Raw genomic sequence first — 15,963 nt, forward strand, 5'->3', positions numbered from 1 at the left:
ACCTAAGATCATCGGGTCTTAGGACTGAAACCTGCCAAGGATTCCCCACTTTTCCATGGGGGAAGCAGGTATTGAGAGAAGTCAAGTCAAACAGTGCAGAGGTGGACCAGGGACTCTTCCATGCCCCTCCTCCACCCTCTGCAGCCTCTCCCTGGGTGCTGGTTCACAGCTCCAGGAAGCTTGCCATCTGGGACTTCACTCAGGAGGCCAGGGATGGCAGGCCTCCCTGGTCCCTGGCAACTTCTCCCTGGGGCCAGAGCCACCTGTGTGGTGTTCTCGGGAGCTGCTGTGCTCTTCCCTCAAGCCCCTGTATTCTGAGGTTGAAACCAGCCCCGTAGCTCCAGGCCCCTCCCCCAGCTTGTACCTGTCAATAATGACTGGGTCTGAGGGTGTCTCATTCCTGTTGCCACAGCTCTTCCGGTCACAGCACCGACTGGAGGAAAGATGAGGAGGGAGGGGAGGAAGAAGCAGTGAAAGAGGGGAGAGAACAGTGTGCATGGGCGGGTAGGTACGGGCAGACCTTGGTGAGGGTGCCGATGTCCAGTCTCTGGGTATGGAATCCCTGGGTGCAGGGGCCCACTCCCAGGGTCCTAGGGGAGATATGCAGTGGGGGACCTGACAGGGACCCTGACAACTGAGTCCTGAGGAGAAGATTGGCTGTGAAGCCTTTGTCCCTAAAGTGCATTGCTCCTGAGGACCTAGGGCAGGATAGGCAGCAGGCCACCTACAGGGTGTGTGATGTGTGTGTGTGTGTGTGTGTGTGTGCACTGTTATAGAAACACCATTTCCACATAGAAAAGGGTTTGAATTGCATGCACGCAGCTCATAAATGATTACAAAGTGAAGCTGTTCATGTAACCAGCATACAGATCAGGAGTACCAGATCAGCACGCTCTAAGACCCTTGTCACTCCTCTTCACAAAGGTGGCCACCATCCCAATGACAGATTTTGGAACATGATTCTCTTTTCCACGCATCAGGAGCTTCCTGGGAAGAACCTGTGCAACTGGCCCCTGGGGCGATCTTGCTGGAAATGCCAAGTTCTGGGGTAACGAAGCCAAGAGCTGTGTTCTCACCCGGACCCTGTGGTCAGAGAGCTGTCCCCAGATTCATGCAGAGGCAGCAAAGTTTCCTACCTCCAGTCTCAGAGCTAATCCCGGAGGCCTCTGGGCTGGCTGGCCCAGGCCCTGCCCCCCATCTCCCCAGAGCCCCTCCCCTGAGCTTTATTAGTTCAGCTTCCAGTGGCGGCAGGAGGCCTCTCTTACAAAAACACTTGGAGAAGCCACATAAACAGGCCAGGCTAATGGGGCCTCAAGGACCCTCTCCTCAGCCAGCACTGTGCCCAGGGGCCTCACTCCTCTCACCCCTCCCCTCACCAAGCTCCCAGGGGTACTGTGAAGGGGGGGACGGCAAGCTCAGGGGGCAGGGACTGGCGGAGGCCTTGGCAACATTCTGGCAAAGGGGCGCGAGGCAAGCGACACAGCCCGTCTCACCTGCACATGATCTCGTGGGTGAGCAGCACTCGGCACATTTCAGGGTTCTTGTCCTGCCCTTCATAGATGATGGCCTGGGGGAGGGGGAGCACACAGGCTGGAGAGGAAGGAGGCTCCTCTCAAGTCCAGGGGGAGTGCAAAGGTGGGCTGTGGGTCTACACTGGCATCTCCCAAGCCCAGGCTGAGGAGAGTCCCTGCCCCCCGAGAAGATCATGCCCACCTTGTTCTGAGGGAGCCCAGGGGTGCAAAGCAGGAGGCTGGAGCCCGGCTGGCCCAGTGCAGAGCCTCCTACCCCCAGAACAGGACCACCACCAGGTAGCAAAAATGGCATGAGCTCGACAGATTGTGTTTATCTGCAGGAAGCTCTTTCTAAAGGTAGCTCTTCTTGGGGTCTGTGGTGATGGGGGTGTCTCCACTAGGACCAAGGCCAGGCTGCCGATGGGACAGACATGCTCCTATCCTCACCCTGCATCATATTCCTCCTCCATGCAGGTTGTTCCCACATTCCTAGTGGACCTCTGACTCTGCTCATGAATGTTGTCCCTCTTAGTTACCCTGCTAACTTATCAGATCCAAGGGCTGCACAGCTGCCTCTTTCCCCATCCTATCACCTCCCTAGGCCAGGCTAGTGTGTCTGGCTCAGACTCTTGGATCAGCATCTTCCCCAGCTTCCCCAGCCTGCATCTGCCCTGAGCAAGGGGTGAGCTTCCAAGACTGCAAATCTGGCTTCCCTGTCTGTAGCCCTCTGGGCCTCCCAGGCTTCCTCCTCTGTGGGGTCTCTTTCTCTCTGAATGTCTTTGAACTTCTTCCTCACTTATCCTCAATAAAGCCCCAATTTGTTGCTGCCTGACCTTCTTCTCCCACCACAGCAACCAAAGATTTCTGGATACAAACTATTTCTTCCTCTGCCCTGGGACTGGATGGAGGCTGCTAGAAGCCTCTGCCCATGCAGGACAGTTCAAGTGTCTACCTTGCATTCCAGGCCACTGATCTGGCCTGTTTGCAACTTGAGCCACTCCTGACCAGCGAGCACAGTGTCTTTGAGAAGCCCTGAGACTTGGGGCTCTGCCTCACACAATCCATCAGGGCTTCACTCAGGTTTCATTTTCTCCAAGCTGCTTATGTTGGCCTCTGACCCTCCTTCCTGTGACTGTCACATCAGCAAGGAGCTGAGAATCTGCAGTGGAAGCTCCTGGGGCCTCACCCAGATCCCTTTACAGGACCAGAGCACCCAGCCCCCACTGTGCTGGCTGCAGAGGGCTTTCTCTGGAGAACTGCTCCCCAGAGACGGAGCTGCCTCTCCTGCATCCACTTTCCTTAGGAGGAGTCCCCAGACAATGACTGACTGATACACACGGTGCAAAATCTTGGCCTCCTCGATTCAGGCTGGGCCAACACTGGGGCCATTTCTTCTCCAGTGCTCTCTGTGGATCAGTCTGTGGCCATCTCCTAGCTGTGCATCTTCCTGCCCTGCTCTCCTCCCTCCCCTTCTCCCCAGCCTCCCCCCCCCCCCCGGGCCATATCCCCAACAAACTACTTGCACCTGAATTCTCATCTTAGGCTGAGCTGCCAGGGGACATGACCTAAGCCAGAGGCTCACACAAATATCGTCATTTCTGACTAGAGGGAAAGTGCCCAATGGTCCTAGCTCCTACCCCAAGCAGGGGTGGGGACTGGAAGAGTGAGACTGGTGTGGATAAAAGGCACAGGGGTGGGGAGGTGGACAAGGACAGGGACTGGGATGAGGAGCTCACTCAGAGAGGAGGAAGCCAGGTCCAAGAAGAAGGTGGGACAGGCCTCGCATCCCCTGGCTGGCTCACCTGCTTAGACATGGAGTCGATGAGTCGCACATAGAGGTCTTGCTCTGTCCGAAGTCCTAAGGTGGGAAGGTGGAGAGGGTTGCTGTCAGGGTGTACCTGGGGCCTCTGATGACTGGATCACACCCCCACCCTCCCCACCACTGGCAAGGGGCATTGTATGTCACACAGTGCTGCAGTACTCAGGCTTCTTCTGGGTCGGGGCTGAGCAAGGTACTGGCCTTTGCTTACCATTGTTATACACCAGCCGCAGGCGGTAATGGATCCCGTTGTTTGTTTTTTCTGCCCCAGGCTCCTAAGGGACAAGAGGAGGAAGGTTGCCAAGGTACTCAGGGACCCTCGAGCCTCCTGTACCCATACCCTCTTCCCTAAGCCCACTCTCCTCCCTTTTAGCCATCCACCCCCTCTCTATTCGTCCAACATCTATCCATCCATTTGCCCCAGTGTGTGTGTGTGTGTGTGTGTGTGTGTGTGTGTGTGCACGTGTGCATGTGTTGCAGGGTCGGGGGTCCCTTAAGTCCTCCCGTCCCTCCCAGTGCTGGTCCCAGGCCAGCCCACGAGCCTCTCACTCGGTCCTTCTCCACGAAGTCGATGAAGGCTGTACGCTCCACCTCCACGGGCTGCCCCTGCCGGTCATACATGGCCAGCACGAAGTGGAAGAAGTTGGATTTCCTGAGGTTGGAAGGGGGCTGCTTCTCAAAATGTGCTCGTGCCAGGCCCACGCCACTGCAGGAGGAAAGGAGCTGGAAAACCGCCGGAAGGACCCTCCGGTGAGAAAGACCCCCATGTCTCTGGCCAGGACCCGGCTCCAAGATGTCAAGAGTTTGGGCAAGAAATCAGACTACATGGGCTCTTCCACCCTGGTCTGGGCTATCTTGGTCCCTGAATGAGGCCTCTCAGCACCAGGATCATCTGGTCTGCTGCCTTGGAAGCAAAGGGTTCCTGCATGGGTGTCGCCTGGAGGCCTCCTGTCAGGCCCCCTCTCAGGTTTTTCCCTCAGCTCCACATTTTGAAAATCTGATCTCAGAAGCCAGAAGTACAAACCAACCCATCTTATTGACCACAGGCTCCTGGGACTGCATGTTAGGGAAATTAAGGGGCACTTGGAAGATTCTGGAACAAATTTCCCATTGAATCCTAGCCCACAGCTGAGGCTTCTGTGAGCCTGTAGTATGGCCTAGGAAATGATGTCCCTCAAATTATCAGAGACATCAAACTGGCTTCAGGCCACAAGTCTGCTCAGTCTGGACCCTGGTATATGGCTGAAGATGGGGAATATCTTCCCCAGGTGTACAGAGATCTGTCTCCAGCCCAAAGAAAGACAACCATGGCTCCCTGGGGCAGGAGAACCTTCTAGTTTGACCTTGCCAAGCATTTTCTCCTGGCTCATCAGAAGCCATTCCCAGAAGCAAGGCCAGGGCAAGAGCAGAAAGAAGAGAAAAATCAAGATCCTGCTTGTCAAATACTTCCTGAATTCCAGTGGTGTACCAAGGTCTGGTGTACCAACAAATGGGACTGGAGTGAAATGCCTTGAAGGAGAGGCATTTCTTTCTTTTGTTCTTTCACAGAGAAGTGGAATATGGGACAAAGTGGTAGGCATTTCCCAAAAGATGTCACCATGTATAAAACTAAGAAATGCTAAAAAAAAAAAAAGAAAAAAAATTGATTCTTTTTGTGGGAGAGGAGGGGAAAACTTCATGGAGATGGTGGCTTTTCCTCTGGATTTGAGGAGTAAATAGGAGCTCAATAAGTGGAGGAGGCAACAAAACAGAACCAACAGCCTGAGAAATGGCTGGGCATGTGAGGGTTAGTGTCTCTGGACCAGATTTCAAAAACTGAAGTGGAGGTTGAATGTGGCGGTGCATGCCTGTAGTCCTGGCTATATATGGTAGGCTAGGGTGAATCACTTGAGTTCATGACTTTGAGACCAGTCTGGATAACACAGTAGATAGACCCCCATCTCAAAAAAAAAAAAAAAAAAAAAAAGAAAGAAAGAAAGAAAGAAGAAAAAGTGAAGTGAGGAGAGAAAAATTTGCATGGGAAGTCCTGCCAGAATGTGCAGGGTACCCAAACACTAGGAGAAGGAGTTTAGACTTTCTTCTCTGGGCTGTGGTCTTCCAAAGCATGTTCCTTAGATGTTTTGTGGCTCCAGATTCTCCCTTTAGAATGGGTTCTGTGGCCACAGTTGCTGGGAAATGCAGTTTCATGGCTCACTGGGAGTCTTTGGGGGGGCCTTGAGATATCCTCCAGATTCTACTTGAGCTGGCACAGGCCAGTGTTCCCTCCAAAATGGTTCCTAATGATCCATGCCCTTGTGGAGTCTCCTCTCATATTGGGTTGGGATTGGTCTGTGCTGCCAATAGAATATGGCACAAATGATAGCATATAATTTCCAAGGCTAGATCATAAAAGCATTGCAGCTTCTGTCTTGCGCTCTCTCTCAGACTGTCACTCCAAGGAAGCCAGCTGCCATGTTGTGAGGACTCAAACTGCTCTATGGAGAGGTCCACGTGGAGAAGAACTGAGGCCTCCTGCCAACAGCCAAGCACCAAATTGTCAATTTGAGCTACCTTGAATGCAGATCCATCAGGCTCAGTCAAGCCTTCAGATAATGGCAGCCCCAGCCGCCATCTTGACCACAGGACCACAGCCTCAGGACAAGCCCTGAGCCAGAACCGCCCAGCTAAGCTGCTCCTTGATTTCTCATTCACAGAAACTGTGTGAAATAAATGTTGGTTTTAAGCTGCTGAGTTTGGAGTAACTATTTTATGCAGTAACAGACAGTTAATGCATCATGCTTATTCTTACTTGATAGATACTTTTACTGGGGAGTGTAGTTTGGGAAACATGACTAAGGGTCACCAGAAAGTTCTGAAGGCAGGCAGAACTTAGAAGATGCTACAGGGGAGGACACAGAGTGGTGGACCAATGGAAGGCTGCCCCAAGAGCCACGAATACCAGCATCCCAGATGCCCACCAGAGGCATGCCACTGGGATAATGGCTGCCAAATCCATTCCTGCTGAAGGTTTTTTACCATATAATTTCTTCCTTCCTTCCTTCCTTCCTCTCTCTCTCTCTCTCTCTCTCTCTCTCTCTCTCTCTCTCTCTCTTTCTTTCCCTTCCTCCCTTCCTCTCTCTTTCTCTCTTTCTTTCTTTCATACTAGGGATGAAACCTAGGAGCAACTATCATTAAACTACATCCCCAGCCCTTTTTATTTTTAATTTTTAAATTTTATTTTGAGAAGGCTCTCACTAACTTGCCTAGGGCCTAAGTTGCTGAGGCTGGCCTCAAACTTGTGATCCTCCTGCCTTAGCCTCCCAGCCTGCTGGGACTACAGGTGTGTGTCACCACACCTGGAATTTCCATATAGTTTAAAATCAATTAACTCTTTTCTATTCTAAGTCATAGTATCTGAGATGCCATGGGCAGGAGGTTTTTACCCATACAGATTACACCCAAATAATATAATGAACATTGTTCCTCCCCCCTGAGAGGGTGCTTGGGAGCCACAGTGGTCATATGAAGTGGTGACACAGAAGGCAGAAATGATGAGACCTCTCCTCCCTTGCTCAAGATGAGGGGGAGGGGCCAAAGGTTTCTTTCTCCAGGGAGGTCCTGCTCCCTGCATTCTTCTCCATTCCCTTCCCCTTGGACTGTAGCCCTTTCAAGTGGAGGCCTTGACCAGCCCCTCCACCCACTTCCCTAACCAGCTGAGAGGCAGGGAAGCCCTAAGAGGGCTTTCGATCACAGCAGGTTCCTGATTACTGTTGATGAATATGCTAATGAGGTGCCAACCCTGAGCTCCTCCTTCCTGCTCCCAGGGCCAGCTTAGTTTGAGCTCACTAAGGGGAAGGTTCCAGGACTACCTAGTGGGAGAGAAGGCCAGAGGGGGTGGCATTGTGAAGCAATCCCAGGTCACTGCTGCCCCTTATTCTGACTTTTCAGCCTGGAAGTCTCCTGGGTAGTGGGGAAGGAGAGGTCAGAGAAAGAAAGACTTTGGTCAAGGAGGGGGTGTATGCTGAGAGCCAACAGAATCCCCTTGGCCGCTCAACACACTCCTTCTACACAGAGGCCCTTGCACCACACACGCCAAATTCCAAATGGGTACAGAGTCTACCCTCTCCCTGCCCCCTATCTTTGGCAAATATCAGTCAGTCCTGGGTCCTGCCTGCTCCCAGCTCCTGCTAGGCCCCTGAGAACCAGACCAAGGAAGTCTGGTCTAAGCCCCAAGCCAAACTCCCTTCACTGGGCTTGGTCTCTCCATGGGAGGGGATTACTGGGGGTGAGGGAGTATAGGGACTAGGGGAGGGGAAGAAAGCAGGCTCCCCTGGATCTGTGGACCAGTATCCAGTATTGCAGGCCGGGGGCACAGTTCACTTGCCTGTGCTCTGCCCCACAGCAGGTCCTGCTCAGCTGCACTTCCCCTGAGGCAGCCCAGAGCATCAACCTGATTTCCCTGCACTGCCCATGGATCTGAAGCCCAATCATCCTCCCAGGCTCACAGGCATCCGTGTCTGGTCCCTGGGGCAGCATTAACTAGTTTTCATCTCTGAGATAGGATCATTATCATGGAAGAGCACAGAATAGTATGAATGACAGCTCTAACCCACTCCGGACCTTGGGAGAACTACAGAGCGGGCAAGACATTTGCGGGCACGAGGCTGCTCCTGTCTGGCAAGTCTCCAGCTTACTTCCTTCATACCCCTGCCTGAGATCTCCTGAGATCAAAGGAAAAGGAGAGAACGTTTTGCTCTAAAGACATTCTAGTATTTCCTATGGATAGGAGACAGAATGGCACAAGGAGCAGCCTGTGGGGAGGAACAGGAACTGGGAGAAAACAGGCAAGCTGGACGGTGCCTTCCTTCCCTGATTGTCCCCAAGACCCCTTCACCCGCAACCGCAGTAGGTGATGTATCCACATCTGTTGAATGCAATTACAAGCCCCAAAGGGACAGTCCTGGGAGAGGGAAGGTGAGTAGCAGATGCTCTTGTAATGAGAAAACAAATCAAGATTAAAAACCAGAAAGAAAGAAACAGAGATCATTCAAACAACTCAGGGGAGCCCATTGTTTTGAGGCCCCTGATAGGTACATCCTGGGTGCATGTTATGGGATAATGAGGTAAGGCACTTCAGCTCTAAGACTGAGAAACAGGGGATATGGATAAAGGCCAAGGTCTTTGATTCTGTGGTCTTCAAAGTGGAGCTGCCCAGACAACCACTGGTGCATGGAAAGAAACTTCAAGATGTCTATTGATTTATACTCTTTATCTAAAAGAAAGAATGATGGAGGGAAGGGAGACTAGAGACCCCAAAGCCTGGAGAGGCGGAGTCATTCCTTTGGCTTCCCCTAGAAGCAGACCCTGAGGCAACGATTCAAATACAAAGTTTATTTGGGCAGCAATTCCAGGAGTCATTGGGGTGAGCATGGGGTGAGGTGGTAGGGGAGACAAGATGAGAAGATAAAGAGTGCATTTACTGTTTGTTTTTTTTTTTTAGTTGTACATGGACACAGTAATCTTTGTTTTATTTATTTATTTATTTTTTTATGTGGTGCTGAGGATCCAACCCAGTGCCTCACCCATGTGAGGCAAACATTCAACTACTGAGCTACAACCTCAGCCCTAAAGAGTGCATTTTCAACAAGCTACTCCTTTGGGCAACTGGAACTCAATCCCATGGGGGAACTCTGGAAACACATAGAATACGTACACCCAGAGCCATGGCTGGGTGAGCTGGTGCATTTGTCAGGCAACTTCAGTCATTGATGGCTCCCAGGGCTGTTATTTATCTGGCACTTCCGGCCTGCCATGCAAATGGACAGAATGGGTTCTGCCTTCCTGTACAAATCCTCAAGCAAAGTGAAGCAGACGCTAGTAGGAGAAGCAGGCCTTTTACCAAGGGTCCTGAGGGGATATGGGTGGGAGATGGCCTACCAGCCATCCAGAGCGCTGGGGTATGAAGAAAGTCAGCAAAACTCCAGCCCTGAAGGCCTGCGTGCAGCCTGGCAGATCCCAGTTTATTACAACTGTAAGTACGCACTGCCCTTTAGCATATCCCATTGCTGGATCCCATGATTCAGAGACATTTCCTTCACTTAGTATCATTAGTGAACAAAGCACACCACATAAGCACCTTTCTCAGATAAATGCAGCGCCGAGTGACAAAAATCAGCTACATTAACCACTTCTGTAAAGATTCCAAAATGAATTACGGATTTCCTCACTTTCTTAAAAAGACTGTTTTAAACACGATGTTCAAAATGCTTTCCTTTCAACTCCAGGGACTACTGAGGTTGAAGGGCACTTGCTCCTGTACTAGAGAACCCAGATTGGGAGGAGAAAGCATTCAGTTCTGTATTTCTCCCACACCCCATTTCACTCTCTTTCCATCTCCTGTTCCTAGCTAGTTCCAAAATCAGAGACTGTGTCACCAAAAAGATTTATTTTGCACACATACTTTTTGATCAGAGGAAACCTGCCTTGTACCAAACCATGGGTGTGCCTGGGCTTCCTGAGCACTGCCAAGTGACACAAGGCTTCACAGCCTTCGCCACTCAGCTGGTCAGATTAATAATACCCCAGAGTACACAGGGAGGCATGTGAGGAAATGGTGGGAGCTACAGAATATCTGGCTGCTATTGATGGGACCATTCACAGGTCCCTAAGATGCTCTCTTTGCAAGGCTCAACAGGATTTCCTAGGGCTCTTCTCAGGGCAGCCTAGACCCTGCCAGGTCCCTCTAGTATAGATAAAGCCCCCCTTTTGTAGTCTCTGTTCTCTATCCGCAAACCACTAGTGGCTCTTTATATCCTTGACCACATGCTTATTACAAATATGAGCAACTTAATGACAGCCATCCCAACCACCCCTCCCCCCCCCAGAAGACACATGACCTAGGCTGGAGCCCTGATCTTCTGCCTTCTTTCCCCCACCCCATCTTAGCTCATGTCCACCCTGTCAGCCCAAGGCTCAGAGAGGTGGCTCAGCCCAAGGCTTGATCCATCTTCAAGTCTGCGATGCTGGGGTAACTGTGACAAGCCCTGGGATCAACAGCAATGGAAGGGGACCTTTTGTTGGCCATCCTCCCCCCTCCATCAAGAGGGAGGAACAAAAAGTGTAGGTCTCCTGCATTCCATCCCTGGTCTAAGATTTCCCTAAAGTCCCTCTCTAAATACAGCTTTTTCTCTTTCCCATCCTGACATGACTTCATAAGTCCCCTGTTCCTTTCCTCCACATTCTGCCTTTCTCTAAGCACCCCATTGGCACCCACTCCTCTCCCAAAGGCATCCTCTGAACCCCTGGGACTGCCAATGATCATCATGCTGAGCCTGGTATTCCTGCCCCAGCCAAGATCTATGGGCCTGGTCCTGCTCACCCCTCGACATGCCCAGTGCCACAAACCAGGGAAGATAAAAGCAGTAGCTCACAGGGTCACCCACTTCAGCAATGCAGGCAGAGGGAAGGCCTGGTGGCTAGAGGCAGCTGCCCAGAATCTGTGTGCAGATGGTCCTGCTGGAGAGGAGGTTTGGGGCTGCAAAGGCTCCAGATCCCCTCTTCCCACTGCCTAGCAGATGTTCTGCTCACTTGCCCCAGGAAGCTGGTTCAGTGACCCAGGTCCCTGAAGGAGGTGGGGTGCAAGGGGAAAGAAGGCTCTCACTCTCTCCTTCTAGCCCTCAGTTCTACCTACAGACTGCCCATCCTGCCTCTCTTCTGCCCACCCTCTCTTCACCACCCACCCGCAGGCCTGCTTGCCAGGTCCCAGGCAGAGGAGCAGCTATTAATTATTAAAGCAAACAAAAGCATTTCCTAGCAGGGAGGCTGGCCTGCAGCTGCTTACAGGAAAGGCAGCCCCAGCTGGCTTCCCTCTCCGAGGCCCTGCTCATGGGCTAGGACAGGCTCATGGGAGAAAGCTGGCCTGGGTCCTCCAGGGGTCTCATCCGGGGAAAGGACTGGTCTGGGCCTTCCAGAGGTCTCCCCAGCCTTGGAAGCACAACTGAAGGAGGAGGGAGCTGCCCCTGTGCTGATCAGCAGAAGAATGTGGGTCTGCAGGGGAGGCAGGGAGAGTGGGCTGGGGCTGTGCATGTGGTTTCAGAGATAAAGTCCTATTGGTTCAGGTCAGGAGCAGTCACAGCAATGGCCAGGGGTCCTTGTGCAGACTTCCCTGGTAGGAAGATACCAGCAGGGAGAGAGAAGCCCTCTCTACTGGCACCTTCTTCACCTGCCCTGCCCTTGTCTCCTGCCTCCAAGTGACGGGTACGCAGTTCCTCTTCTCTCCCTACCTCTCTTGCTCAGAACTTTCCTTCCTGTGGGCACAGCCACTCTTATTGACCTTGGGAAGCCTTCTGGGCCCTCTCTTCCTCACCCACCTTCTATAAAACCTTGGCATTTTGTAAAGGCCAAGTTCTAAAATGGGGGAAGGAATAGCTTCTCTAGTACCAGGTTCCTGGAGGCCACCAAGGTGAAGAGGGGAACCCAACAGAAAGGGATTTGGGAGTCTTCTCAGATGCACTCTGCTATTTTCAGCAGATACTCATTATCCCTTTGCAGACTGATTGAGCCTGTCTTGGGTGACGTGGACACAAGAATGAATGAGCCACCATCCTGGCCCTAGAGGAAGGCCCCAGCTGGCAGGGCCAGGAAGATAAAGACAGGCAGAGAACAGCAAACTCTGGCCTGTGGTAAGCATCCTGAGGGATGGGGAGGATGGGAGGGCACAGATAGAGCAGATGCTGGTGTGGGGGAGGGGTCTTGAAGGCTGCTGAGACTTTATTTAGGAGTATGTGGACACTGAGTGCAGGGGACTATTTTAAGAGAAGGTAGGACTTACTGGCAGTCCTGTTAATTTTCCACATTGTATGCCAAGTGTCATACACTGTGGAAGGCAGGCTGGGATCAGATTTTGATGGGCCGTGAATACAGGTTATCCGGGAAGACTTAGGGACAGGCAGAGGAAGCTCTCTGGCCTATGGTAAGCATCCTTAGATGGTACTAACTACCATTCCCCTGGGCAGGATGGGAGGGCACAGAGCAAGTGCGCAGTGGGGTGGGTCACTTTATTTTTAATCAGGTCAGAGACATGATCAGAAAAAAAGTGGAAATAATGCTTTGGTCTGTGGTGCATGAAAGATGGTTTTGAGGGAGCAGTAAGAGGTGGAGGCAGGGAACCAGACCAGGAAGCTGAGCTGGCAAACCAGGGCACAGGTATCCTTCAACCCAGGGAGGGATGGGGTCAAGAGCGAGGAGGTATCATTGTTAAAAGTGGTGACTGTGGGATGGAGATTGGGACTGGGACACAGAAGGAAACATCCATAAGCCTTGACAACCAGGTGGCTTTAGGGTGAAGGAAAGGAAGACATCAGTGACAACTCTTCACTTCCAAACTGCCTTGGGGAAGCCAGCAGATGCTGAAGAGGTAGGTGGGGACAGGAAAGGAATGTCCCTTTTTGCTGTTTTGGGATGGGAAGACCAGAGTAGAGAACTGACTAAAGAATAAAGTATCAATGGAGAGATGGCAGGACATGAGGAAGGATGAGGAGCAAGGATTAGCCTCTCCTTCTGAAAGTGGAGAAGAGATTCAACTAAATGTGTGGGGCTCTCATTCTGGGTCCTGAGACTTGGAAGTTTCTGAACTTGGAAGCAAGCAGCCTAAAGATGCCCCTCCCTGTTCAAATTGATGAAGGTTTCTGAGTCCTAGTGATGTGGCCCTGGGTAGTCAGATTGGACACTTCAACCCCACTCAAGAACCCTCCTGCTCAGACATCACTACCGATGATCCAGTCCTGGGCATGGGGCTCATCCCCACACTTTCTGCAACTTACAGGATACAAAGCTGCTGCCTCTGGGCAGGGACAGAGGGAAAGATCAGGGAGAAAGAGGAACCTTGGATCTCAGAAACTCCACTGCAACTCCCTTGCAAAGAACTCTCACTGCAAAGCTAGTGATAGGGATAAGGATAGGCCCAGGTAAAGAAACTGAGCATCTCAAGTTAAAGAAAAAGCCAGAATAAACAGAAAAATAGGCAGGACACATATTTCTAATCATAGCAAACATTAACAAACAAACAAACAAAAACCAGTTAGTGGAGAAAAAGAAGGGAAAGAAATACACTAAAATGCTGACAATAGTTGATACAGAGGCCAGATTGTGTGTGTGTGTGTGTGTGTGTGTTCGTTCCAGTTTTTCTAGAATATAGTTATGTCACTCATAAAACTTAAGGGAATTGATTCATCAGCAAGACGCTTTGTCCTTCTGAAGAGATCAGCTCTAGCCAGAGGCCACAGTGCTCCCTCCTGATGGCCCTGAAAGGATACGCTGGCAGAAACACTGCTTGGGTTTGCACATGAAGTGATGTGTATGTGCGTTACTGGATAAGGTTGGGGTGGATTATGAGTGGTGGTCCCTGGACAGGACTGGGGATGTGAAAGTGGGCAGGTGTGCCAGGCCTGGTCTGCCCTGGGAACTCCCTATCAGACTCGTTTCAAGCGGCTGGACAGCAGCTGCTGAAACTTCCGTGAAGCCCAAAGCCCAGAGCCCACCCTGCTCCAGCTGTTTGCACAGTCAGCCTCTCCCCATTCACAACTGGGGTTACTAAAAGTTCGGTGTTCCAGGTGCTGAAGGAAGCTAGTCAATAAGCCTTTAACGGTCCGTCCAAATCCTGGAGTCCATCCTCATCTAGGTCCCCACCCAGACCCCTGTAAGAGTCAGGAGAGATAGGCTTGGGCGCTGCGTTCCCAAGGGCCCCCTGCCTCCCGCAGGATCTAACGGAAAAACACCTGATGAAGAGGCAGGGCCCGGCCCATTCCCTGATCAGTGATCAGTGCATCCAGGCCCAATGCCCTCCTAATCCATTCACCACCCTTAGGCCCCTCAGCAGCATCTCTGGCCCTGTAACTCTGATGAGTGTGGGAAAGGAGAAAGTGGGCAGAGTTTCTTGTCTTGGCAGAAGACCGCGGAATTGGAAAAGCAGAGGCACTGGGACTGCCTAAGAGGGGGTTGGAGGTTCCTAGACGGCTGGTGGCTTTGGGTGATGGCTTAGGGACTGCGGGCAAAGAGATTGCCTCCTCCTTTAGAGCCCTGAACCTCGGTGAGCGACCTTCAGAAATCAGAGTTCGGACAGCCGGGAGAGTGAAAGCAGAAGCCCCGCCCCGGCCCGCCCCATAACCTCTGGAGGAAGCCTAGGCGCTCGGGACAGGGGAAGCACGGGAACTCAAGGAGACCGTCCAGAGTTAGGGCTCCCTCCACCCCTGGCTCCAGCAACTAAGACAGCGGAGCGAAAGCGGCGCAGAACGGTCCAACCTGAGCGCGCTGGGTCTGGTAGAGCGCTTACCTCTGCGCTGCTGTGCTGGAGTCCAGGATGCCCGCCCCCTGCATCCAGGAGCGCACTGAGCCAAGGCCAGCGGGCAGCAGCGGCTCCTCCTTCAGGTTCAGCCCGCCGCGGGGCAGAGCGTCCTGCGCAGGGAACATAAGGGCGCGCGGTCTGTGGGCGCCTCCGTCGCCGGGGATCCGGTCCCGCCGAGGCTGTGGGCGTCGCAGTTCAGGCGGACCCGACGGCACCAGGCGCCTCCAAGAGTGCAGCGCAGCGCGGAGTCCGGGTGGCTAAGTGCGCGCTTGCTTCTTGGGCGCTCCCTCGGAGAAAGCGGGTCCGCGGGCGCTGGCGCTGTCCCCTCCCCTCCCGGGGCGCGGGGCGGGGAGATGGAGGGATTCCCCCGCGGCCTGAGCACTGGCGGGCGGACTGCGAATTGGGCGGGGAGGGCGGGGAACGGAGCCCGCACCCGGTCCGCACGGAGGCGCCCCAGAGGCGCGCCCTGGCGGCTGCCCGGGGCCGCGGTCGTCGGAGGGGGGGCCCGAGCGCCCCGGAGCTGCCTCGGGCAAGGAGGGGGCGCGGGGCTGCCCGCCCTTTCCCCCTCGTCGCCCCCACCTCCCGCCCGCCCGCGGCGCCGGCGCGGGGCGCTGATTACCATCCGGGAGGCGGAGGCTGCGGGCGCAGAGCTCGGCGGCGGTGGCGACAGTGGTGGCAGTGGCGGCAGGAGCAGCAGCAGCCGAGCGTCCCGGGGAAAGGCAGGGGCAACACCGGGCCAGCAGACGCCGCCACCGCCGGCGCCCCGAGTGCCCCGGCGTCCGGGCCCTGCCGCAGCCCCGGGCGGCAGCACCTGGAGCAGCAGCAGCAGCAGCCCAGCGGACTCCCCCCGGGGCCCGGTTCCCGCGCCGCCCCGCCGCGGCCGCCGCCGTCCGCCGCTCCCCGGGGCCTGGCCGCGGGCCCGGGCCATCCCGCCGCCGCCGCCGCTCCCGGGGGAGCGGGAGCCGAAGGGAGGGAGCGCGGGCGGGAGGAGGGATGTCGGGAGCGGGCGGGCCCAGGGGACTGGGGGCCGGGGGAGGCGGGGGCGGGGCGGCGCGGCCGGCCGAGGGGCGGCCAGGGACGTGACATCATCGGGGGAGGAGCGGCCGGGCTCGGGCCGCGGCGGCGGGGCGGACCCTGGCGAGTCGGTCGCCGGGGCTGGGGGCTGCGGCCTGCGGAAGGCCGCGAGAGGGAACAGGTGGGACCGGTGGGGGCCAGAGGAGCCAAGGCAGGGAAGGTCTGGGTCTGCGCGGCTAGGGAGCCTGGCCCAAGGCGAGGAGCGTTCCACGCCGCACTGGGGAACATCCACTGTCTCT

At 54.2% G+C, this 15,963-nt stretch overlaps 1 protein-coding gene across 1 annotated transcript in view; it reads right to left on the minus strand.

Moving 5' to 3' along the window:
- Nucleotides 1-15,578, minus strand: part of Ebf4 (EBF family member 4) — a 62,351-nt gene extending 46,773 nt beyond the window's left edge. Inside the window, exons 1-7 of the mRNA XM_026409727.2 lie at nt 15,270-15,578; nt 14,639-14,760; nt 3,880-4,036; nt 3,542-3,605; nt 3,314-3,369; nt 1,494-1,567; nt 365-433 (exon numbers count right to left, since the gene is read on the minus strand). Of these exons, the coding sequence (XP_026265512.2) occupies nt 365-433; nt 1,494-1,567; nt 3,314-3,369; nt 3,542-3,605; nt 3,880-4,036; nt 14,639-14,760; nt 15,270-15,578 (851 nt within the window). The remainder of the gene's footprint in view (nt 1-364; nt 434-1,493; nt 1,568-3,313; nt 3,370-3,541; nt 3,606-3,879; nt 4,037-14,638; nt 14,761-15,269) is intronic.
- Nucleotides 15,579-15,963: the final 385 nt, after the last annotated feature.

Source organism: Urocitellus parryii, chromosome 6 (assembly GCF_045843805.1).
Source record: "Urocitellus parryii isolate mUroPar1 chromosome 6, mUroPar1.hap1, whole genome shotgun sequence".
Classification (NCBI taxonomy): Eukaryota; Metazoa; Chordata; class Mammalia; order Rodentia; family Sciuridae; genus Urocitellus; species Urocitellus parryii.